The sequence below is a fragment of the Nyctereutes procyonoides genome, unplaced genomic scaffold (genome assembly GCF_905146905.1).
Source record: "Nyctereutes procyonoides isolate TBG_1078 unplaced genomic scaffold, NYPRO_anot_genome, whole genome shotgun sequence".
In the NCBI taxonomy this organism is placed as follows: Eukaryota; Metazoa; Chordata; class Mammalia; order Carnivora; family Canidae; genus Nyctereutes; species Nyctereutes procyonoides.
In genome coordinates, this window is record NW_026575132.1 from 926,987 (window position 1) to 953,272 (window position 26,286).

Sequence of the window (26,286 nt, forward strand, 5' to 3'; positions counted from 1 at the left end):
TGGAATAGACTTGTTTTAGCTAAGATGTGTTCGATCAGTATTTTGTGTTATGCTTCATGTCCTCTTCCCCCATTCCCTGTCATTTCAAATCCGATACAGCATTATAGAAGAGGGACTGTTCCCAGAACCCCTGAGTGTTGTCATCAGTGGAACCAGTCATCAGAAGAGTGTAACGAAGCTATTCTAGCTCATTTCAGTGGCTTTGAATAGAATATTAACATATTTATTCACATATTTCATCATTTCATTTATTACATAGTTCATAAAAGTAGTAACATCATTTTTCTCAGTGTAACACTTAACAGGGCCAACTATATACCTCTTAAAAAACCAATTACTAAACATAAGTTTCATTTTTTATTTTTTTTTAAAGATTTTATTTATTTATTTATTCATGAGAGACAGAGAGAGAGAGGCAGACTCCATGCCAGGAGCCTGATGTGGGAGTCGATCCCGGGACTCCAGGACCGTGCCCTGGGCCAAAGGCAGGCGCTGAACCACTGAGCCACCCAGGGATCCCTAAACATAAGTTTTAGAAAATAAGATTTGGCTGAAAGTATCTCTAATTTGTTGAATGTCACTGAAAAGGGCAGTCACTTATATATTTGAAAAAGCAAAAAACGGGATCCCTGGGTGGAGCAGTGGTTTCGCGCCTGCCTTTGGCCCAGGGCGCGATCCTGGAGACCCGGGATCGAATCCCACGTCGGGCTCCCGGTGCATGGAGCCTGCTTCTCCCTCTGCCTGTGTCTCTGCCTCTCTCTCTCTCTCTGTGTGACTATCATAAATAAATAAAGAAAAAAATATTTAAAAAAAAAAAAGAAAAAGCAGACGTACTAAATAAAAGTAAGTATACATGTGATAACAAAGGATTCCGTTTTTATCGGTGCTCACACTATAACATATTTCCTGTGTTAGATTCTTTTCTCATTATTCAGAACTTCTGTTAGACTATTTTAGTTCCTCTCATTCTTGATCCTTTTTAATCAGTGTGCTGTATCTTTGTCAGCACAGTATTAAATGAGTTAAAACGTGAAGCATTTGGAACAACATCAGGCACTTAAGAATTCCGTAAGCATTAACTAAATAGAAAGGGCATTTCTGTCTGGTTCTTCTAATCCTTCATTACAATTTTTTAACTCTTTCAAGTGTTGTTTTTTTTTTCTTTCAAGTTTTTTCATACGTAGTTCAGCCATTTTAAAGTTCTTGAAACTTTTCCCACATCAGGTGTAGAGAATTTAAAAAACAAAATCCAAAAAAGAAAGAAAGAAAGAAAGAAAGAAAGAAAGAAAGAAAGAAAGAAAGAAAGAAAGAAAGAGAAAGAGAGAAAGAGAAAAAAAAAAAGACAGGACACGGGTGTCTGGCTGGCTCAGTCGGTAGGGCATGTGATCTTAATCTTGGGGTTGTGGGTTCAAGTCCCACGTTGGATACAGAAATTACTTAAAAATCTTTAAAAATTATGATCAAAAAATAAAAGTTCTTGAACTTTTAAACCTTAAGAAAACACTAAGAAACATATGCAATTTCTTATACATTTTACAGACTATATGCTAAGCTTAAATTTTAGAAGACCATATAAATAACATGAAAATGAATAAAATTCTTTAGCTACTACCTACATCTTTTGGTGTCAACATTTATAAGTTAAATCTACAATGTCTGATATTCCTTGTACAGGCAAATATCATGTTATGCATGTCCTATTATGACATAGTCAACTGACGTTACTGACTCAAACTCAATTGTATACATTTCAACATTATGAAATCTTACAAAATTTAATGAAAAGAGAGCATTACCATTTTTAATAACAATTTATTATTTTAGAAGTCCTTGCTTCATTGTCTATTCTCCGTTTTTTAAAATCACATTGTATCTGAAAGTTGTTAATGTTAAGGAATGTCTTGCTATCAACTTAGACTGGACTGTGTTCTCAGTTTTCTGACTGTTCTTTGGAGTCCTAGGGCTCAGAACTGCCTCCCTCTGGGGCCGCACAGTAGGTAGATCTACAGACCTCACAGACGGACTCTGCTTCAAACCACACTCCCCTGGTCACTGCCTCCTACCTCTTTTAATTAACTCTGAATTCCACAAACAGCAATGACTATATCCCTCTTTATCAAATATTTACATATTAAGGTAAAATCTGACCACAACCCCAATCCTAGTCTCCTCCCTCTTTCCAGAGAAATAGTTATTATTAATTTGATAACCCTTCAGATTTTTTCCCTATATATCTCTAATACATATTTGAACAAACATGGATACTCATCTGAGACACACACACAATTCAAACTCTGTTCCATGACATGCAACGCTCTCTGCAGTTTGGCCCAGCCTACTGGTAACTTCATCTCCCACCAGGCTTGCCATGCTTATTCCACGAAACACAAAGCCTCCAAAATTCCAAGCTTTTACAATTTCAATTAATCATATAATTTTAAAGAAAGGAAGACATACTAGAGAAAGCCACTGTCTGCGCCATCACTGCCCTTTCTCTACAGGAACCTTCTCTGCCCAAACACTTTGCCCTTCCCTGGGCAGTGGCTGAACTAGGGGTGGGCACCACAGGCAGGGCTTACGTCGAGGTAAACCAGAACTCCAAGGCCCAGGGAACAAAAGGAGAGAAAGGAAAGTGCATTAGACACGATTCTCACTCTTAGGTATTTAAACCAAAATACAGTGGGCAGCTGTGAGTTGATGACAGCCAAAGCTTAAAGGTCATTTGAAATTTAAGCCGAAGACGACATGATAGCCAAGTTAAAGCAGAAATTATAAGGAGTGATGACGAATAAACGGAGAAGGCTGCACACAGCCTGTACAGCACAGAGAAAAAAGCAAATGTACAAAAAGCAGCAGAGAGAGAGAGAAAAACAAATATGCCACTTAAAATCCTTAAGTCCATACTTGCAGTTCAATTTTGCAGGAAGACACGCTATGCTGAAAGTTTTGTCTATCAATTTCCATTTGATCCACGCATTTTTTCTAATAACTGCTCCATTCTTTTTTCTGGATCTGAGTCCATGTTCTTTTCAATTAAAAAAAAAAAAGCCTCTCACCACATTTTTAATTAGAACCATGTCTACATCCTGTCGTGCTTCAGCATCACAATATAAGCTGCCTTGTGTGACTTTTCCTGCTAACACTGCTTGTCCCCGACTAGTCACTCCCATTGTATCTTCTGAAATCCTCCTTGCTTGACAAGAGAACCACCTAACAGTCCAATTCTCTACAGAGGGCCTTTATAATCTTAAATCAACAGAGAAAGAAAGTTATGAGCCTCGTAGTCTTTGACATGGAAACTACAGATCCTGTGTTCACTGACTCCGTTCATAATTTTATTTCACCCATAGTATTAACGTGAATGAAATCAAAGACTTCAAGATTTTAAAAAGCACTAACGGCAAGCTTTCAAAATAAGAAATCCTTGATACAAGTACCATGAAGAGCCAGTTTTTAAAACCGTTCAATTAGGAGAAAGGCTGGGAAAATGCAAGCTGCCTCACTTGGAGATACTAAGAATATAAATGCTGATCAGCACTGAAAGAGATGCAGCACCTTCGTGGCAGATTCAGAACTAATTTTTTTATCTTAAAAAAAAAAAAGAATCCATTATAGGTTGCTTACAGGAAGTCTCCGTTGAAACTTTCAAAACTTACTGTTGCATACTTTTTAACCAACAACCTGCTAGACTTAAAAGGCTTCAAAGTCTTCAAATTTTATTGTATTAATGGTTATACTGTATAGCTTCATTCCCCAAACGTAAGATGTCATTCTAATTCCTAACTCTCCTCAAATACCCTCCCTGCATCCTACCAAACCCACTAGTCAGATCTCATTTCATATAACTGGTTATCTCAGTAGGGTCTCCCTACTTCAGGAAACCCTTCATTTGACTTTGAGACTCCATACTCTCTTGGTTTTCCTTCTATCTCATTAGTTGTTCTTTCTCTTCTCCTTGACATCCAACCCTAACCCTAACCCTCCCCACCATGATCACATGTCATCCCTCCACTTCATTTGCACTCTGTTCTTTCTACATTTGCTCCCTAGGTGACCTCTTCCAAGGGCTCCCGGAATTTAAGCACTGTATCATTAAAGACTGAACTTATTTCCCCATCCTGATTTCTCTAGACTTTTATTTCTAGCTGCCTAATGTCTCCACTTGAAATGTCTAATATTTTTCTCAATGTTCATACGTCCAAAGTAAATCTCTTGATATCTCCTTAAATGTGCTGTTCCCTCAGTAAATAGCACCACCACTTACCCAGCTTCTCAGGCCAAAACCTCAGTGGCATCCTTTTTCTTGCTGATCTCCCGATCTAATCTATGAACATGTCTTCACAGCTCTAACTTCAAAATATACTTTGGACTGGGTCACTGTTCACATTGCCACTGTTATGACCCTAGTTAAAGTCACTACTACCTCCTGCCTGCACTAGTCACTCTTGCTTCTGTTCTTACCACAATCCAGTCTCTACACAGCAGCCAAGTAAGCTTATTAAGTGTAATTCAGTTAAGGTTTTCTGCTGCCCAAAATTCTCCAGTGACTTCCCATTATATTAAAACATTACCAAAATTCCTCCTTCAGGTTGATAAGGCTCCTTTCTAGCTTCCTGATCTTGGAGTTTACCATTCCCCACTTTTCTCACTTTCATCCAGGTCAGCCACATCGGCTTTTAATTTTCTTAATTGACATTAATACACATTCAAAAATATACAAAATAGTAACAAATGGTAAGTATACAGGTCCAATGAACTATCTCAAAGTTAACACACCCATGTAACCAAAATGCAGATAAAAATTATCAGAAATTATTTTATGTACCCTGTCAGTCACTATTCCCTCTATCCTTCAGGCAACTACTATTCTGACTTCCAACAAAGTAAGATTTAGGTTTTCTGATTTTATTTTGATATAAATCGAATTAGTGTATATATTCATCTTTCAGTCAACACTACATGAGATTTATGTTATATACAATCTTTTTTTCATTGTACAGCATTCCTTTGTAGGAATAAACAATTTATTTATCTATTTTACTGTAAATAGCTAGTTAGGTTTTCTGGTTTGGGGCGACTGCAAACAAGGATTCAGTGACCATTCTTATGCACATGTTTTGGCGCATAAGTGCACACATATTGGTTGGGTATATACCAGGTAGTAAACTACTGGGTCAAAGTAAACTAATTCAATCAACTTTTACAAATCACAATTATTCAAAGCAGCAGTACCAGTTTTCTACTCTACCAGCATTATACGGGCTTGTTATTCCTCATCCTCATCAATACCTAAACTTATCTTTCATAATTTTAGTCATTCTAATGAGCCTGTGCTAGCATTTCACTGTGATTTCAATTTACATTTCCTTGACTAATGCAACTGAATGTTTGTTTTCTGGATATCTTTGTGATATGTCTACTCTCATCTATCGCTCATTATTCCATTGGATTATTGTATTGACAGTAGAAATTCTTTATACATTCCAGATAGGATTCCTTTGTCAGATATACGCATTTCAAGACTTATTTTCCAGTCCATGGTTTGTCTTTTCACACTTAATGATGTTGTAGAATGCACAAAAGTTCTTAGTTTTTAAGTCTAATATTTTAGTTTAGTTTATGGTGAATTTATGTACTATTTAGGTATGAATTTATGTACTATTTAGGTAATCCTTCCATGTCCACAAGATACAGCCATAAGTATATGTTCCAAACATTCAAATTTTGTTACTATTATTGATTGCTGGCTTAATTCCACTGAGGCCAGAGAACAGTCTATAAGATTAATCCTTTGAAATATGCTCAGACTGATTCTGTGGCCAATTTTGGTAAATGTTCAATGCATACATGAAATGAACATATCTGCAATTAATGAGTACATGTTAATTGAATCACTTATTGGACAATGTTCAAACCATGTATGTGTATGTGTGTGCATACACACATGCACACACTTATACTGAGTATCTGCTCCATTACTGAAAGAAGTTATGTTCACTCTTCTTGGATTATGGTTTTGTCTATTTTCCCTTTTAGGATTTTCTTATTTTTTTGCACACATCAAACTTTTTTTTTAAGATTTTATTTATTTATTTATTTATTAAAGACACGCAGAGAGAGGCAGAGACACAGGCAGAGGAAGAAGCAGGCTCCTCACAGGGAGCCCAAAGTGGAACTCCATCCCAGGACCCTGGGATCACAACCTGAGTCAAAGGCAGATGCTCAACCACTGAGCCACCCAGGCATCCCAGATCAAACATTTTTAAATGTTTGACAATATCACACCAATAAAGCTATTTCAGATAGACGTTTGTTCCCATAGTGTCTTAGTTTTAGCACTACTGTCATATTGTATGCTATAGAACTCATTAATTCAGTTCAGTTAGCTTCATATTCAGTTATAAATAGAGTTTTAATTTTTTAATTTTTAATTATTTATTTATTTATGATAGTCACAGAGAGAGACAGAGACAGAGAGAGAGACAGAGAGACAGAGACATAGGCAGAGGGAGAAGCAGGCTCCATGCACCGGGAGTCCGACCTGGGACTCAATCCCCGGTCTCCAGGATCACGCCCTGGGCCAAAGAAAGGCAGGCGCCAAACCGCTGCGCCACCCAGGGATCCCTATAAATAGAGTTTTAGACAAATATTTATAAAATATCTCTCTACAGTTGACTGAAGTCAATAGAATTTTCAGAATCTGTCCTTGGTGATCTTTTCTCTTTTCTTGGTTGGGGGGTGGGAGGAGGAGCAGAAGAAGAGGGAGAGAGAGAATCTTAAGCAAGTTCCATGCCCAGTGGGAATCCAACTCCAGTCTCTATCTCACCACCTGGAGAACATGACCTGAGCTGAAATCAAGAGTCAGATGCTTAACTGACTGAGCCACCCAGGTGCCCTGCCTCAATGATCTTAAGAGGGTGAAGATCTGAACAGAAGTAAACAGACTGAACGAAGTCCTACCTGCCCAGGGAACAAATAATGGAATTTAGGACTTGCCAAACTGGGTCACCAAATGCTACAGTCTAGGAGTTAGGATGCCCTGAATTCAGACTCCCCTTCACTTGGAGTGAAGTTCAGCTATAAATCCTTCCATTCTTGACTGGATCTAGATATCTGGAATTATTAGTGCCCTCAGCCTAGACACCTACTATAAACAAAGATTAATCTTCCTTGGAGGAAGAGATAATATCATCCTCGAGTTCAAATAATAGTCAATTAGAAATAACTAGCATCCAATTAGAAATAATCCAACATACACCACAGGTCTAACACCAAAGAGAAACAATACACAACAGACTTATAGGACATAAAAATTAGATTTATTATAACTGTTTTATAACCATGAAATGTTCTTCTATATCAAATGTTTGTCATAAAATTTACCTTATCTGTTATTAAAACATATCAGCTTTATTTTAGTTTAGTTTAGTGCTGATGTGGTATTTTTTTTCTATTTTACAATTAACCCTTCTGTGCCTTTTATTTATGATGTTCCAAGCACTCTGACATTCTTAACTTGTATTATTAGAAACAATCGTCATTGCAGTACTGAGCTGACATTGTACTGATAAAGTAAAATGAATTTAATCCATTTTTATAATCTGGTATAAAAATTCTAATATGGGTAAACAGAAAACTCCATATGAATGGAGTCAAACTCATACTATCACAAGAATGATAATGTGCTTAATTTTATAATCCTTAAAGGCAAAATTTAGGTAGTCTAAGACTGTTTTTTAATTAAGAGACATAGATGAGTTTTTAGGCTATTCAGTAAAGGGGAAAAGGCTGGCATAGCTTTATTTAAAGCTTTTAGATTTTATTACAATTAAAAAGCACAGTTAAATCTTTCAAAATGTAAATATGTTCATTAGCAACTAAAAATAAGCATCATTTCTATATTTCCAGATAAAATACTATTTGAGACAAAAAGCAACATTTCTAAAAATGGCTAATTATAAGGATTTTTTTTTTTTTTAAGATTTGAGAGAAAGAGAAAGAAAACATGAGCAGGGATAGAGGGAGAGAGAGAGAGGATCTCAAGCAGACTCCCCACAGAGCCCGATGTACAGCTCAATCCCATGACTCTGAGACCATGACCTGAGCCAAAATCAAAAGTGAGACACTTAACCTACTGAGCCACCCAGGTGCCCCAATAATTATAAGGATATTTAAAGTTAAGATATGGGGATCCCTGGGTGGCGCAGTGGTTTGGTGCCTGCCTTTGGCCCAGGGCGCGATCCTGGAATCCCGGGATCGAATCCCACGTCAGGCTCCCGGTGCATGGAGCCTGCTTCTCCCTCTGCCTGTGTCTCTGCCTCTCTCTCTCTCTCTGTATGACTATCGTAAATAAATAAATAAATAAATAAATAAATAAATAAATAAATAAATAAATAAATAAATAAAGTTAAGATATGGTCAACCACTCCATGAATTATATTAATGTCAAGATTAATCCCACACAAAACAAACAAGGACACATGTGGAAGGAACTATTTAACTTGGTGCTTAAAAAGGAAATGTCCCAGGTAATAGTATTGGATCAGTGTTAAATTTCTTGATTTTGGTGTTCTTATTCTTAGACAATACACACTGAACAATTTAGCAATAGTTATCACAACCTCAACTTTCTCTCAAATAGTTAAAAAGAAATCTTCATAGACAGATGTAGGAGAGAGGAAGAAAGAATGATAAAACAAATGTGGAAATAACAGGGAATATGAAGACTATATAGGAGTTCTCTGTACTATTATTGCATCTTTTCTGTAAATTTGAAGTTGTTTCACAAAAAGTTTTTAATTTAAAAAAAATCAATAAAAATTAAAAATAAATGTTACAAAGTAAATAGAGCTAAAATCCAGAGTTAAGAAAGCAACTAACTCAGAAAGGCATACAGTGGGGTAATGTGAGTAATGCTTACACAAAGAGTCATGGATTTAAATTTAAATTCTACTCAGGGAGAATGAGTAAGCTCCTGCCCAGAATGAACACTGTATCACAGCACCAGAGTATGTGAGAATCTTCCCTCATTGTCATTCAGGATTATAAATTGTGCTTTGAAATAGGTACATATTTTTGTAAGAAACTCAAGTAGGTTGTCAACATACATTATTTCACTATAGTATGAAAGTTAATATCATTACTATAAAATAAGTTTCATAATGTATCTCTGGGACCATATGCATTAGATTAGCAGTCTGATCAACAGTCTCCAGAGCAAGAACAAAGACTTTATTGTGTGTTTCACATTAATATTAATAGGTTAGTGTTACGTATTAATGATACTACTGTACTGATAATAAAATGTTCATGTATTTTAATAGATTGCAGAGATCAGTACTAAACAAAAATCCCCCCCCCCTTGCTTTGGATGCTTAATTCATATTATTTCTGGATGAAAATGATATTCAGTAAACAAATAATTGAGATAGAAATATTTAATTTATTTATATATTAATAGTCTACCATTCTTCAGGTATAGTTTTAAGTAAAAAAGCCAGGGGGATATTTAAAAAAATGTTAAAAGAATAAATCTTAAAAGCTCTCATCAGAAGAAAAGAAGATTTCTGTTAACCATGTGTGGTGAGATGTTAACTTATTGTGGTAATCACTTTGCAAGTATATACACATAGCAAATAATTATGTTGTATACCTAAGACTAATACAATGTTATTGGTCAATTATATTTTAATTTTTAAAACTCAGGGAATAGAAATATTCTGGTATATCATACATTAAAGCATAAATTTGAAATAACTTAAAAATACACACCTCCTAGATTCATTTTCAGGTTTGTTTGTTTTTTTTTTACTCATTGAGCACATCCTCCAATATACATGTTTATAATTATATATGTACATGTGTCCAACTATAACATATACATATCAACTATATTCAAATATATATTTAACATAAATCTTAAAAAGTTCTAAGAAGCCATTGCTTTATATCATATACTCAAACAAAAAGGGTCATTATAATAGGAGTATTCTTAATATCTGATTTACCAAAGATTTTCATTAACTCTGTATTGACTAGCTTCCTAAAAGCCATTCTCTGGCTACCTTTTTTTTTTAAAGATGTTATTTATTTATTTGCCAGAGAGAGAGAGAGAGAGAGAGAGAGAGAGAGAGAGAGAGAGAGAGAAAGGGTGCACTCGTGCACAGGCAGGGAGAAGGGCATGCTCCTCTCTTAGCAGGGAGCCCAAAGCGCGACTCGATCCCAGGACCCTGGGATCATGGGCAGACGCTTAACTGACTGAGCCACCCAGGCATCCCTCTGGCTTCTTTTTGATACAGCTTCATACTTTTCTGATCTGTTGAGTATAGAGTTTACCAAATGATACATGTATTTCCAATCCGTGCCAGTTGTACTTTTCATGGAATGTGCTTTAAATATTATTCATCATAAACTTATATGAGTATAAAAATAAGGGTTGTTTCTCTTACTGAATACTCCAGAAAAATATGAAAAGTCACTAAAAAAAATTGGTAGAGGGCAGAGAGCAATTATTTCAGTGGCTTTATCTTTAGTAATAATGCTGGTATCGTTAACCTAAAACTATTATCCACATTAGGACAAAGCAAATCTGTAACAGTGTTAATGTTATTTTTTTTTTTTTTAAAGTTTTCAACAGGGATCCCTGGGTGGCGCAGCAGTTTGGCGCCTGCCTTTGGCCCAGGGCGCGATCCTGGAGACCCGGGATCGAATCCCACGTCGGGCTCCGGGTGCATGGAGCCTGCTTCTCCCTCTGCCTGTGTCTCTGCCTCTCTCTCTCTCTCTCACTGTGTGCCTATCATAAATAAATAAAAATTAAAAAAAAAGTTTTCAACATTAAAAGATACAAATATCAAAGAAGTAAAAATCTAAATTTTAATGGGATGTATTAAACTTAGGATCTATCTTCTTTTAAAAACAAGATCTATATTCTTAGCTCTGTTCACTGAGAAGGTGTAGAAACAATTACCAAATTAACTAGTGCCTAGACTGTTATTGCTAATCACAATTTTCTACTAAAAGTAATCAGGGCTGTCTGGGAGAAACAGTGGACTTGTAGGTCTGGGGAATACAACATAGAAGAACCACCTAGGATATGTTCTTCACCACAAAGCAAAGAAACTGTCAAAGTCTTCCGGGGCACTGAAAACAACTTGAAGGTGCCCACTCTTCTGATTTGCCTCTTCTGGACCCCCTCCTACTCTGTCTTTTACAGGCTTCTTGTTCTGGCCAATAAATACTGGGTAGTTTGGGGTTTTTGTTTTTGTTTTTGGATGTTGTTGTTGTTGTTTCATTTTGTTTTTAGGATTCCATTCTGAACTTATTTTGGTTGTCACTATTTTTGTCACACTTCCTTGCATAATCTTTTCTACTGACAAATTTTCGATATAAGGCATCTCTGCTATAAGATAATGAATTCCTTAAAAAAAAAATCCTCAGGTTCTGCAAAATTGCACAGAGCTTATAGGAAAAATAGAGTTTGAGCAGTCTGCTCAAAACCTATATAATTTTGTAATCTGAATGCTAATAAAAACTATAATGGTCCCTGGCATCCAATTTAGGCCATCTAATCATGCATCTCATTATGAACAAAGGATACCACAGCAGATATTTAAAATGCATAAAAATAAAGTGGAAAGAATGGCAATACTTTAATCAGGGCAGGACCAGCATGTGCAGAGGCAAAGCAGGTAGATGTGCAGCTATAAGCCAGTGGGGTTCTGTCCTTAAGCAGGCAAGTAGCGAGTTCACCTTAGAGGTGCCCAAAGAACAGGCATTTGTTTAATTTTCTTAAAATACAGACAAGAGAATTCCTATTCATTGTACATCAACAGAGCTAAGTGCTTTCTTCCTTCCTAGTTGATCACATATTGCCACTTACCCTATCTCCCCTTGTCTAGAAAAAAATGCATATGAACCAACATTTTACATAATCCTAACATTATTTCACCATTTACCAAGCACTCAAGAGCTAATTCATGTTATAGAGGCACGCACTGTAGGGAATACTGTGCCTACATGAGTCCCAAAACTTCTTGCCCAGGCAACACCCTGAATTTCAGACTTGCATAACCAACACTTTTATTCAGATAAAACACACCGACATGGATAGTTCACAGGCATTTCACATTTAACAAACTCAAAATTAAACTCATCTCCCTTCACCCTTCCCAGCTCATACCCCCAGCCACTCTTCCTCTAAATCTAGTGAACAGTCCACCGTTCATTCCAGTGCTCAGTCTTGACCTGGAAGTCACACTTGCCTCCTTCTCCTCTTTGTCATCCATGTCCAATCCCTCATCAAACCCCAAGTTTCCTCCTAAACATCTCCCATAAACCCAATTTCTGGTACCTTCATTATCCCTACCTATTTCAAAATCACCATATTCTCTCACCTGGATCTCTGTAATAACTTCCTAAACAATCTCTAGTTTCAATCCTAAACCCCTTGAATCTGTTCTTCCCACAAAAGACATTCATTCTAAAATGCGAGTCTGTTCAAGCCATCTTCTCATCTAAAGCACTTAAAAGGCACTCTTAACTGATTTCAGGATAAACTACTAAACATATCTTATATAGGAGGACTGATCTGGTTTCTTGCTACCTTTCTGGCCTCAAACTTTAACCACTATCTCCTTCATACTCCAAAATCCAGGCATACTGAACTTTACCCAAACATGCATTCTCTCAGTTCATTTTCACATATGCCTCTACCTTCTCATTTGCACGTGGGCCTTCACACTGCATCAACCCCTTACACACTAGCAGCAAGCACATCCCATCTCTCCACAATTCCCAACTTGCTCTATCCTGGCTGCTTATATAACTTTCTCCAAGATGCTTCCCCTACACTACCCCCTTCACTCAAATACACAGTTGAGGCTGGTACTCCTTTGTGTATTTCCAGAACACCCTGTACCTGCCTCACTAGACAGGAAGCTCCATGAAGAAAGAAACATGTGCCTTGCTCACTATTTTATCCCCAGAGTCTACTCAGTATCTAGCACACAGCACGTATCTAGTAAGTTTTGATGGTTGGGTGAAACAGCTGTGAACAATCTCGAATAAGTGCTAAAATTGTAATGAACTTTTAGTTAGTATTAAACTTCTTCAGTCAATATATCTTTAGGAGAATGGGCTCATTTGAGGGGCAAGAGGAACTCCCCTCCTCCTTTCTTTTTTGTGCAATATGATGCCTCAATAAGGAAAAGAGCCCTCTAGATCACAAATTATTTAACCTGGCGTGCTGTATGGATGGCATGGTGGATGAAACAGGCAGGCTGAGGATGGCACAGGGAGGAGGTGCCTACCACTCGACCAAGAACCAAGGGGCTTTCAAAATTAAAAACAAAATGAACCCAAATCTTGACAACAAATCCACAGAAAAGGGCCCCCAAAATGGAAAATAAGTCCTTGTAGATCTAAGAATCTGCAAGTCTGAAAGTTGCCAAGAATACCCATAATCCTAGAAAGTCAAAGTTCTATTTCTCAGAACTCAACAACTTAAAATGGCAGGGGTGGGCGTGGGGGTAGGAGGAGGAGGAGGAGGCAGCAAAGCCAAGGTCCTAGTAGTAGGCAAATACAAGCACCTCCCAACTGTACTTAGTTATTCCTGGGCTCAAAGCCAAGGGGAAAAGAGTAAAGTAGAGAATCAAGAGCTCTATCTAATGAAACAGACAAGGAGTAAGATGGAGTTAAAAAGTACAGGAACATCTGTTAGAGGATAATCCATTGCAACTTCAAAAATATAACCCAATGCTTACCTATGAAAAAGGCTGAAAAACTGACCCTAAAAATTAAGTAGGGCATATGATGGAATTAGCACTGGGTATTATCACAACTAATGAATTATTGAAAGCTACATCTAAAACTAATGATACATTGGCTAATTGAATTTAAATTAAACAACCCATAAAAATAAAAATAATAAAAAATAATTTAAAAATATAAAAAATTAAAAAATAAATAAATATAAATAAAAAATAAACAACCCTAAAAATTTACTGTCAGAAATTGTGCAACTAAAAGTCATCCAACTCTCTCCTGCTAAAGCACAAGGAAATCACAGAGAGAATACCTATCAGAAGAGGGGGAGACCCTAACCCTCTCTATCAAGAAATATAACCATCCACACTTGGAAAAAATTCAACAGTGAACACAGACAAAATGAATGCAAATACACACATATTCTAAACACTTAGAAATCCAATGGAAATTTCCTCTCTAATTCTTCCTTTCACAGCTCCTGCAGTCTTACTAATATTTCAGTCTTGAAGGAGGCTCTTTTTCATATTCTCTTTTCTTTTTATTTTCCCACTCTTAGTATATTTTACTGCTTTTTCTGTAGACAAGTTCATCTGTCAATATAGTTCCTTTTATTTTTACTTCCCAGGGCAACTGCACTGCAGTACCTTTCTTTAGTCCTGATAATCATCCTTTATCTTTGCACATCAACTTCAAGCTAATTTCCTCACACCTTCAGCTGGCAGCTTCTACTTTAAACCCATGAAAGACAAGTAAGAATCAAAGAGCCCACTAGGTGATCATCCAAAGAGTACAAAAATAGTGATTCTAAGGGGCACACACACCTCAATGTTCACAATAGCTAAAATATAAGAGCCCAGATGTCTATAAACAAATGAATGGATTAAGAAGATGTGGTGTGTGTGTGTGTGTGTGTGTGTGTGTGTAATGGAATATTATTCAGCCATCACAAAGAATGAATTCTTGCCACTTGCAATGGTGTAGATGGAACTAGAGGGTATCATGCTAAGTGAAATAAGTAAGAGGAAGACAAATACCATGATTTCACTCATACATGGAATTTATGAACACAGGAACACAGGAAAACAGATGAACACAGAAAAAGGGAAGGAAAAATAAAAACAGAGAGAGGAGGAAACCATAAGAGACTCTTAACTATAGAAAACAAATTGAGGGTTTCTGGAGAAGAAATAGATAGAGAGATGGGGTAATTGGATGATGGGCTTTAAGGAGGGCATTTGACATAATGAGCAGTGAGTGTTATAATCAACTAATAAATCACTAAATTCTATCTTGAAACTAATAATATGCTATATGTTAAGTAAATTGAATTTTTAAAAACAGAGCCCAATTTGTATATGAGTTATAGTCATGTATCTGAAATCAGGTCACTTTGATGTATACAAGCAGACTTAGCAATGAGTATCATTATAAGAAAGCTACAAGAGGGATCCCTGAGTGGCGCAGCGGTTTGGCGCCTGCCTTTGGCCCAGGGCGCGATCCTGGAGAGCCCGGATCGAATCCCACGTCAGGCTCCCGGTGCATGGAGCCTGCTTCTCCCTCTGCCTGTGTCTCTGCCTCTCTCTCTCTCTCTCTCTCTCTCTCTCTCTCTGTGTGTGTGTGTGTGTGTGTGTGTGTGGGACTATCATAAATAAATAAAAAAAAAAAAGAAAGAAAGCTACAAGAAAAAAAAAAGAGGATGCTACAAGAAATGAAAATTACAAGTCAATACTTTTGATGAACAGTGCAAAAATCCTCAACAAAATATAAGCAAACTTAAATCAATATTACATTAAAAGAATCAGATACCACGATCCAGTAGGGTTTATTCCTGAGATTCAAGGATAGTTCAAAACGTGCAAATCAATCAATATGATATACCACATTAACAAAATGAAGGATAAAAATCATATGAACTCCATAGATAAAAATCTAAAAATGATCACTTCAATAGATACAGAAAAAGCATTTTGATATAATTCAACACTGTTTCATGATAAAAACCCTCAACAAATTAGGTATAGATGGAATGCACCTCAACATAATAAAGTCATACATGACAAACCCAAAGTTAACATCATACTCCACAGAGAAAAGCTCAAAGCTTTTCCTCTAAGATCAGGGACAAGACAAGGATATCCACTCTTGCCACTTTTTACTTATCACAGTATTAGAAGTCTTAACCCAAGCAATTAGGCAAGAAAAATAAATAAAAGGCATCCAAACTAGAAAGGAATAAAATTGTGTTTAAAAATGACACAATACTATATTTAGAAAACCCTAAAGACTCCTCCCTCCAAAAAGGTTGTTAGAATAAAATAATTCCATAAAGTTTCAGGATACAAAATTGATACATAAAAGTCAGTTGTGTTTATTCTACATAATAGCAAACTTTCAGAATGAGAAGAAAACAATCCCATTAAGAACAAAAAGAATAAAATACCTAGAAATAAGTTTAACCAAGAAGCCACAAGATCTATACACTGAAAACTGTAGGACATTAGCAAAAGGAATTAAGACACAAATAAATGGAATATTGTTCTGTGCTCATGGATTGGAAGAATATTGTTAAAATGTCCATACTATCCAAAGCAATGGACAGACACAATGCAATCCCTATCAAAATTCTGATGGCATTTTTCACAAAAATAGAACAATCTTAAACTTTAGAAGAATCTTAAAGAAATAGAACAATCTTAAAGAACCACAAAAAACCCTCAACAGCCAAAGTAAACTTGAGAAAGAAGGAAATGATGGAGACATCACCCTTCCTGATTTCAAACTATATTACTAAGCTGTAGTGATCAAAACACTACAATACTGTAAAAACAGCCACATAGGTCAAATGGAGAATAGAGAACCCAGAAATACAGACACATATATGATCAATTAATTTTCAACAAAGGAGCCAAAAATATACATGAAGAAAGAACAGTCACAATAAAAGGTGCTGGGAAAACTGGATAGCCAAATAGAAAAAAAAAATGAAACTGGGCCCCTATCTTACAGCATACACAAAAATTAACTCAAAATGGATTTAAAAATGTAAGATCTGAAACCATAAAACTCCTGGAAGAAAACATGGGTAAACTCCTTGATACTGATCTTGGCAAAGATTTTTTAGATGTGACACCAAAAGCAAAGGCAACGAAAGCAAAATAAATGAGTGAAATACTCAAACTAAAAGCTGCTTCTCAGCAAAGGAAACCACCAAGAAAATGAAAAGACAACCTATGGGCTGGAAGAAAATATTTGCAAACCATATATCCAATAGGGGGTTCATACCCAAAATATATAAGGAACCCCTACAACCTAACAGCAAAAAAAAAAAAAAAATCAACAATCTAATTTAAAAAACTGAAGGAGCATTTTTCCAAAGATGACATACAAAATGGCCTACAGGTACACAAAAAGGCATTCAATATCAGTAATTTCAGGAAAATACAAATCAATATCACACTGAAATATCATCTCACACCTGTTATAATGTCTATCATCAAAAAGACAAGGGATAATTAATGCTAGCAAGGATACAAGGAAAAGGGAACCCTAGTACATCGTTGGTGTGAATGCACAGGGGTACAGCCACCAAGGAAAATAGCAGAGGGGTTCCTTGAGAAGTTAAAAATAGAACTACCATATGATCCAGCAATTTCACTTCTGGACATATAGCCAAAGGAAATAAAATCATTATCCCTGAGAGTTATCTATACTCCTGTGCTCACTGCAGCATTATTCACAATAGTCAAGATATAACTCATAGACAAATGCATAAAGAAAATGTGGTTTGTGTATGTGTGTGTATATATTATATATATAATGAAATACTATTCAGACTTAAAAAGAACGAATTCCGCTATTTTTGACAACATGGTTGAAGCCTAGAGAGCATTATACTAAGTGAAATGAGCCAAACAGAAAAAGACAAATACTGAATGATATCACTTAAATGTGGAACATTTTTTTTTTTAAAAAAAAGTCTAACTCATAGAAATAGTAGAAAAGTGGTTGCTAGGGACTGGAGGAATGGGGAAAATATGAAGAGATTGGTAAAAGGGTCCAGACTTTCAGTTATAAAATGAATAAGATCTGAAGCAGGAGTCTTTTCACAATGTACTCCTATATCCAATCCTATATCCAATCATCACATCGCACACTTTAAATATACTACAACTTTACTTCTCAGTAATACTTCAATAAACCTGAAGAAAAAGAACATTAAACATCACGTCTAATCATAATAATAATTATGACTCTTACATCTATCATAAAAATATTCCCACTCACTGGACAAAGGCTGGTTCTAATATCATTCTTTCAGAGAGAGAGAGTGTAGCTTAGCACATTTATTAGCCTTTTTCCAGGCTTTGTTAATGACTTCATATTTGATCTTTTGAAAGCTTCTTGGATTTTCCATTTAAAAATGGCACGTGTATGGCTCAGTTGGTTGAGCACTGACTCTTGATTTTTGCTCAGGACATAATCTCAGGGTCATGAGAATCAAACCCCATGTTGGGCTCTGACCTGGGCATGGAGTCCACTTAAGGTTCTCCCACTGCCCCTTCTCTTTCTGCACATGCACGCTTTAAAAAAAAAAAAAAGAAAAAAAAAGGCATAGCCCATGCATGTCTCCATGTTTTCATTATATAGTGTAAACACATTAAAGAGTACTCTATTTTTTTTTTAAATCAAGAGATTTAAATGATTTTGGAGGAAGAAATATACCAAAGTAAGCTGAACTCAAAAGTCTCTTTAAAAAATCTTCTCTAACTTAGCAAATAAAATCACTGCATCTCTTCTTTCATAAGGTCTCAGTTAAGGTCTCTCTTAACTAAATAGTATTACAAAAAAATTAGTGTTATAATAAAAAATGGTTTCTTAAAATGTCACCTGTTCAATTGTCACTAAAACAGAATACTTATTAAAACTGAAGATGTAACTTTTATCTCACAGACCTTTGCAATACATTAATATAATTCAATCTTTGAGGACTGTTAATTCTTCTCATTAAAAAATGACATGTCTCAATGACATTCATCAGTGGTTAAATTTAATCTGATTCAGTAATGGAGCACTAGTCAATTTTCCATGTGGCTGGCATGTGTCCCACCAAGTCACATGGGTATTGTCTATTGACTTACTATTCCCACTCCAATGCCCACTTCTCTATTCATTAGAACATAGTCCTTTCTAAAGTATGCCTTAAAACTTTAAATTTTCCATTATTTTGATCACAAAACCTTTTGCTAGCACCATGTTAGGACACGTTGAGAAACACAACAATACCATATTGCACCCATATTCTGAGGTTGCTTGAGGGACCATTTATGTCTATTATAAAACGCATTGTAGGCAGAGAAGAGAAAAGAACTAAGGAAGAAAAGGAGAAGGAAGGAAGGGAGAAAAAAATTTGAAAGTTCTTTAAATCCAATTCAGTTGAGAGGGAGATAAGGGTGGTTTTACACATACAGAATAAAAATTTAAAAATTGTTCTGTTGTATATATCTACTTAAAATTAATATCAATTTTTAAGTATTTGTCTTTCTATATACATTAACTTTAGAAAATATGAATTCAGATATTTAAAAATAAAAGAGAAAAGAAAAATCTATCTTTCTGGGAACAGAATGAGATATTCTTTCACATTTTTATTCATAAAAAATTTTTCTCTTGCAGAAACACTGGAATGACATAACCTTAAATAATTTTGATCAACCAAATGAAGAAGCACTCAGAAACATTCATTTTTATTTTACCAAAAACCAAATTATTGAGTAATTAAATGTACAAATTTTTGAAATCTGAAACATAATGGAATATAGCCATCCCTTCTACCAAGTTCTGTGCTACTTACTCTTTATGATAGATAACAAAAGATGGCAAAACTGTTATTTTCCTGGATAGGGAAAAAAAAAAAAAACAAGCTCCGTGGTGCCATTTTTTGGACTGCTCAAGGTTTCCTAACACAATTCCTTCTTAAAATATAAGAAACAATTTATTGATCAGTATCAAGATAAAAACAGTTACTATTTGTACACCTTAAACCATATTTGCTGTATCTTGTTCTATACTTCCGTACTAGGATTTAAAATATATTTATATTAAACAATTTTATATAATACTAAAATTCTACTAACAATTCTGAAAATAAAGGCTTTTGAATAATAAACTACATGTTCTTAACACCTGATAGTGGTTCCTAAGGTAAGGTCCCCCCACTATCACCAGCAGGCAGCCTCCAGGAACTTGTTAGAATTGCAAATTCTTGGACTACACTTCAAACTGACTAAACTGGAATGAAGGTGGGAGGAGTCTGCATTTTAACAAGCCCTCCAAGTGAGTCAGATACAAGTTAACCTGTGAAAATAGGTGATTTCAGGGGATTCTGAAAAAGGTCCACAGGAAACACTGAACCACACTCTAGCTCAGAATCACTAGTAGATCAACAATTCATAACCCCTTAGCTACACAGTGGGATCAACAAAGAGCTTTGAAAATACCTGGGTCCCATTCCAGCACCTGTTTTAATAGTTCTGTGAGGTGAGTAAGCCTGGGCCCTGGGACTTTTAAGTCTCCCAGGTGATTCTAAAATGCAGCCAAGGTTGAATGCCAATATCCAGAGGATTATATTTTCAAAAGAAACAGTACACTAAGAGTCTTAGATTAAGCACAGTTTGAAATGAGACATGAAAAGATGAAAGTTAGCCTTCAAAACCAAGATACATTCAAAATATCATTACAAAAAAAGAGAGAGAACTGGTTCACTTCAAGTCTGTAAATTTTACACTTTCAAAGGCTACACAAAATGTTCATTATATAGAGTGGAATTGTTTTAATAAATACATAATGTAGTTATGAGAGAGTAAAAAAAAAAGAGGATGTGATAGCCTTTGCCCTTATAGACCATCTAATATATTTAGGCATATTTCATAATAAGTAACAATAAAGTATAAATCTCAAATTTGGAGTACAGATTGAATGCAGAAGTCAATGGAGTAAGAAATCACATCTAATCATAGTCGTATTTAAGACTGTCAAAAAAAATAAGTTAGAACTTCAGTCTTTAAGAATCAATTACATATAAAGTATATGTGAGGCATATACATGGGTAGACCTAATGGGAGAAAAGACACACAGAGATCGTTGGAATTTTTGGAGGGAAGAGGGGACTGATAACATGTAATATAAAAGAACTTGGCTCATTGAGGGACTTCTCATGATTTGACTATTTTGACAATTTTCCCAAGGATGGTACATAACTGGTATCATTATAGAAACACAAGACAGATGTGAGAGAAGTTAATTCATTATATACACTGGATGCCTTGTGGCATGGGTCTCACCCTTAACATGACCCAGAGTCACCTGGAGGGCTTGTTAAGACAACCTGCTGGGCCTCACCCTTAGGTTCGGACCTTGGGTTAGGGCCCCAGAATGTGTAATTCTAATAGATTTTTACATGCTGCTGATACTGCTAGTGTAAAAACAACACCTTGAAAACCACTGCCTTGGGGCACTAAGACTCAATTCTCTGGTAGGATTCTCATGAAGGCTCACATAAAGTATATTCTCATTTTTATTTTGAAAGTCGTTCATACATTTAAGTAAATACAGAAAACAGACCAGTAGAAGCAGCAGCATCACCCTTACTCCCTCTACTCAAGACATTATCTTGGTTTGTTTTACCGCAGTCTTCCCTTTAGAAATAAATGGAGTATTCTTAACTATAAATACATAGGAACGTATGCAAACATAACCAACTGATACATGTCATGGAGGCCAAAAGGCGCAGCCAGTTCCTCAGATGTAGTATACTAGGGCAATAATTCTTCTCAGGCTCCTATGAAAAGATGGAATTTCTGCTGAGAGTACAAAAGGCTGTTCACAATCCTTTCATATCAAAATTAGTCTTGTGTATTAAACTTCAATGATCTGGCCTGACCACTTACAGTTTTGTTTTGTTTTTTTTTTTTCTTAAAGCTTGTAATTTAGGGGCACCTGGGTGGTTCAGTAGGTTAAGAGACTGCCTTTGGCTCAGGTCATGATCCCAGGGTCCTGGGAGTAGGCCCCACTTCGGGCTCCCTGCTCGGTGGGGAGCCTACTTCTCCCTCTCCCCCTGCTTGTGCTCTCTGTCAAATGAATAAATAAAATGTTTTTAAATTTTTTTTAAAAGCTTGTAATTTAGAAAAATTTACCAGCTTTTATCTAAATGTGAATCTCTTTTCAATGATTTTATCTGAAAGAGTAATTTCAGGTAAAATCTTGATTATACATATTGCAGGTTTGAGAATTTTTTGTTTTTAATAAAAGAAAGTCATCTTTAACTATATTGGACCATTATTTTTGTTCCGAGTGTTTGATTTACTCTCCATGAAATATCATTCCTTTGTTGGGTTCCCAGTATCCTTCTTTTGCATTCATTACCTCAAAATGTTTCTTCTCATCATTAAAGACTTCTTTGTAATTACACAGACATAAAAGATATATTTGTCAATTGATAGGAGATGTAGTTTCAGAGAACTTCATAAAGTATCCAAACACTTTCCTTAAGGTGAGATTTTGAGCAACAGATACAATTTAGGCAAACACATCCCCAAGACTCAGTCTAAAAATCCCTTAACATTCCAGTTTCTTTTCTGAATCTGTTGAAAGCAATCAGTTCATTTATAAGTAGAAAAAGAGCTCCATGTAACAACAGTAACAAAAAATCCAATCCGTTCTGTTGGTTAAAAAGGTTTGCTAATTCAAGAAACTAAAATAGTATATATCGTAATTAAGAACATATTCCTTTGGGTGGAGATAGTCTAAAAGTGTACAAGCACATGCTATATTCTAAACCTGCAAGGCTCCAAAATCTAAAGAGGATTTCATTTCAATGAGTTTTGCTAAATCACTTTCATTGCCTCACTTCTGATTGACAATGATTAACTTATTTTTAAAAAACTCACATATCAATGATGGGAGTAACAGTCTACTTACTCCACCCATTGTAATTCCATGAATAAGTGCAACATATGGTTTCCGGCAAGAATCTAAAGAAGAAGAAGAAGAAAATTATGATGTTTAAGATACATTCACTTTTTCTAAATATCACATTACATGAACACTTAATATTTTCCTCAAGAAATTTTTGTAAGAAATATCAAACTAGTGATGCCTGGGTGGCTCAGTGGTTGAACATCTATCTGCCTTTGGCTCAGGGCATAATCCCAGGTCCCAGAGCAAGTCACATCGGGCTCCCCATGGGGAGCCTGCTTCTCCCTCTGCCTGTGTCTCTGCCTTTCTTTCTGTGTCTCTCATGAATAAATAAATAAAATCTTTTTTTTAAAAAAAGAAAAATATCAAAGTAGCTAAATATATGGCTTGTAAAATGTGTTCTTTTTAAAACGTTGATCTGTACACAATCCGATCATGTATTTATCATTTAACAACTCAACATTTCAATTTGAAACATATGAAAGCCTTTTATAGATCAGCTATGAAAAATATAATTAAAATTTACTTTCTAAACCATGGATGTTTATGTACACAGTTGTATTTTTAAGGAACGTAATTCGTTTTCAATATGTCTAAAGCATTTGGATACAAAGAGAAGTGCAGCATACAGTAAAAAGTAAGGACTGGGAGTTAGAAGACCCAGATTCTAGTCTCATATTTGTCATTAACTGGCAAATCAACTATATTCAATATACATACTAGCATTAGATACACACACACACCCCAATAATGCAAATTCAACATTTATCCTAGCATTAGGTATACGTACACATTTAAACATACCTGAGTCATGTGCATGTCATATATATGTGTAGGATATATAAGTAAGTTTCCTCAGCAATTAAATAACGAGATTTAATATATGGCCTCAGAAGTCCCTTTCATCTAAAAAACTCTATAAAATTTTACTCTGTTCCTTTCCTTTTTTCCTTTCTCCTCTGAGAAGGGGAGTTGCTTATAACAAAACAAAAATGTAAATCACTGAGCTTCTGTTACTGCTTGTTGTTGCCAATATTACTTCCTTACCAAAGACCAATATAAAAACTCAGTTTTTTTGGCTTCTGTTTTAGACCCTTTTTTGATTACAGTATTATAGACTGTAACAATACAATGTTACATTAGTTTCAGGTGTACAACACAGTGATTCAACAGGTTTATGTACATTATGTTACGCTCACCACAGTGTAGCTCTCATCTGTCACGATACAACACCATTACAATGCCATTGACTATATTCCCTGTGCTGTACCCTTTTATTCCTGCAAGTTATTCGTTCCATAACTGGAAAACTATTGTTCACACCCCCTTTCACCCAATTTACTTCTACCTCCACTCCCCTCCCCTCTGGCAACCATCAGTTTGTTCTCTGTATTTATGGGTATATTTCTGCTGTTTGTTTATTCATTTGTTTCCTAGATTCCACATATAAGTGAAATCATATAGTATTTGTATTTCTCTGATTTATTTTTTTTAAGATTTTATTTATTTATTCATGAGAGACACAGAGACAGAGAGAGAGAGGCAGAGACACAGGCAGAGGGAGAAGCAGGCTCCCTATGAGGACCCTGATGTGGGACTCGATCCCAGGACCCCATGATCACGCCCTGAGCCAAAGGCAGACGCTCAACCACTGAGCCACCCAGGTGTCCCTCTCTGACTTATTTTATTTAGCACAATACCCTCCAGGGTCCATCCATATTGTCACAAATGACAAGATCTCATTCTTTTTTATAGCTGAGTAACATTCCATGCAACGTGGAAGGATAAAACTGCAGTTTCAACCCATCTAGCAGTTCTATAAGTATTTCTAATTTGCCAAATAAGCCATCAAGGCACAACTCTAGAGTTTCATTCTAATTTCATATTTGCAAGAACTTACATAGCCTTCAATCTTGAACTATAATTACCTTCAATCTTGAACTGTAAACTATAGGATACTATAATTCTCTAGAAACTATAAAAAAGAAATTTCTCGGGGCACCTGGGTGGCTCAGTGGTTGAGTGTCTGCCTTTGGCTCAGGGCGTGACCTCGGGGTCCTGAGATCAAGTCCGCATTGGGCTCCTACAAGGAGCCTGCTTCTCTTTCTGCCTGTGTCTCTGCCTCTCTCTGTGTATCTCTCATGAATAAAATAAAATAAAATCTTTTAAAAAATTTCTCTATTGATTGGGATGGAGATACACACACACACTCCATTTCAGCTGTATGTGTATATATATATATATATATATATATATATATATATATACACACACACACACATAAAATCACTATATATATATATATATATATATATATATATATATATATATATATATATATATATATATTTCAGCTATGTAATATTAGAAGCTACCTGATGCAGGGCATAAAGCCAGAATCTGTCAAATTCCTTACTAAACAAAATACATCATTACAATGTATTGATATTACACCTTGAAGGTTTTCTCTCTGTATATTAATATTTTACCAAACTCTTTAAACTGTTTAGAGATTTTCTCTCATATCCTTTTATTTAGTATAGAACTGCACTAATACAGTAGCCACTAGCCAAAAGCAGCTATTGAAATTATAATTAAGTAAAATTTAAAATTCAGGTTCTTGCTCACACCATTCCAAGTTCTCATTAGCCACAGGTGGCTCATGGCAATCGCACTGGACTGCACAGATATGAAATATTTTCATCACTGCAGAGGCCCTGGTATAAATTTTCAAAATGAATAAGCCATTCTAAGTAAATCTGATACACAGAAGTTCAGACTCAAAGAAGTGAGAGATGTCCATTCAACCTGGCTCACTAAGCTCAATCAAGAAATAGCCTTTTTTCCCCTACTCCTACTTTAAAGACATAGTAATTCCAGGGGTAAAAAAAAAAAAAAAAAAAAAAATGTACTCCAAATTCAAAGCCAAACAAAGGAAATCCACCAGTGCCAGAATAAGCTCAAAATCAATAGCTGAGTGAAGCTATAGCCAGTGATTGTAGTGAATATATATTTGAGTCAGAAATAAATTCTGGCCCACATATCTTATGAAATGGACTAACTGCATAAAAGCTCATCTTTATTAGTTTCACAAAATATGACTAGGAAAACTATCTGCTGGGCCAGGAAGTCAATAAATTCCTTCCAAGAAAGGAAGAGAAAAAGCCAGAGAAAGTGGATGCTCAAGCCCTAGATAATAAGGATTACCACTACCACTGAACAAAAACAAAACAAAACACCCCTAACAAATTTGTAATAGAACTAATACCTGTAACTTGGTTTTCAAAAGTGTCTACAAAAAGACTACACTAAAAATTAAAAGTTTAAATGCTTTCCCACGGACATCAGAAATAAGACAACACTATAATCATGCAATATTTTAATAGAGCTCCCAGCCAAAATATGAGAAAAATCATAACATAAAGACTGGAAAGATAGAGGTGAAAAAAATTATGTGCAGATGGTATAATTGCCTATGTAGAAAAGCCAAGAGAATCTACAGAAATATTAGAATAACAGATTTCAGCAGAGTTGGATATAAGAACCAAA

The 26,286-nt window shown here is 35.6% G+C and overlaps 1 protein-coding gene across 1 annotated transcript in view; it reads right to left on the reverse strand.

The window, feature by feature from the left end:
• Positions 1-26,286, reverse strand: part of HIBCH (3-hydroxyisobutyryl-CoA hydrolase) — a 95,210-nt gene that overhangs the window by 38,619 nt on the left and 30,305 nt on the right. Inside the window, exon 6 of the mRNA XM_055345435.1 lies at positions 22,741-22,793. Coding sequence (XP_055201410.1) covers positions 22,741-22,793 — 53 coding nt within the window. The remainder of the gene's footprint in view (positions 1-22,740; positions 22,794-26,286) is intronic.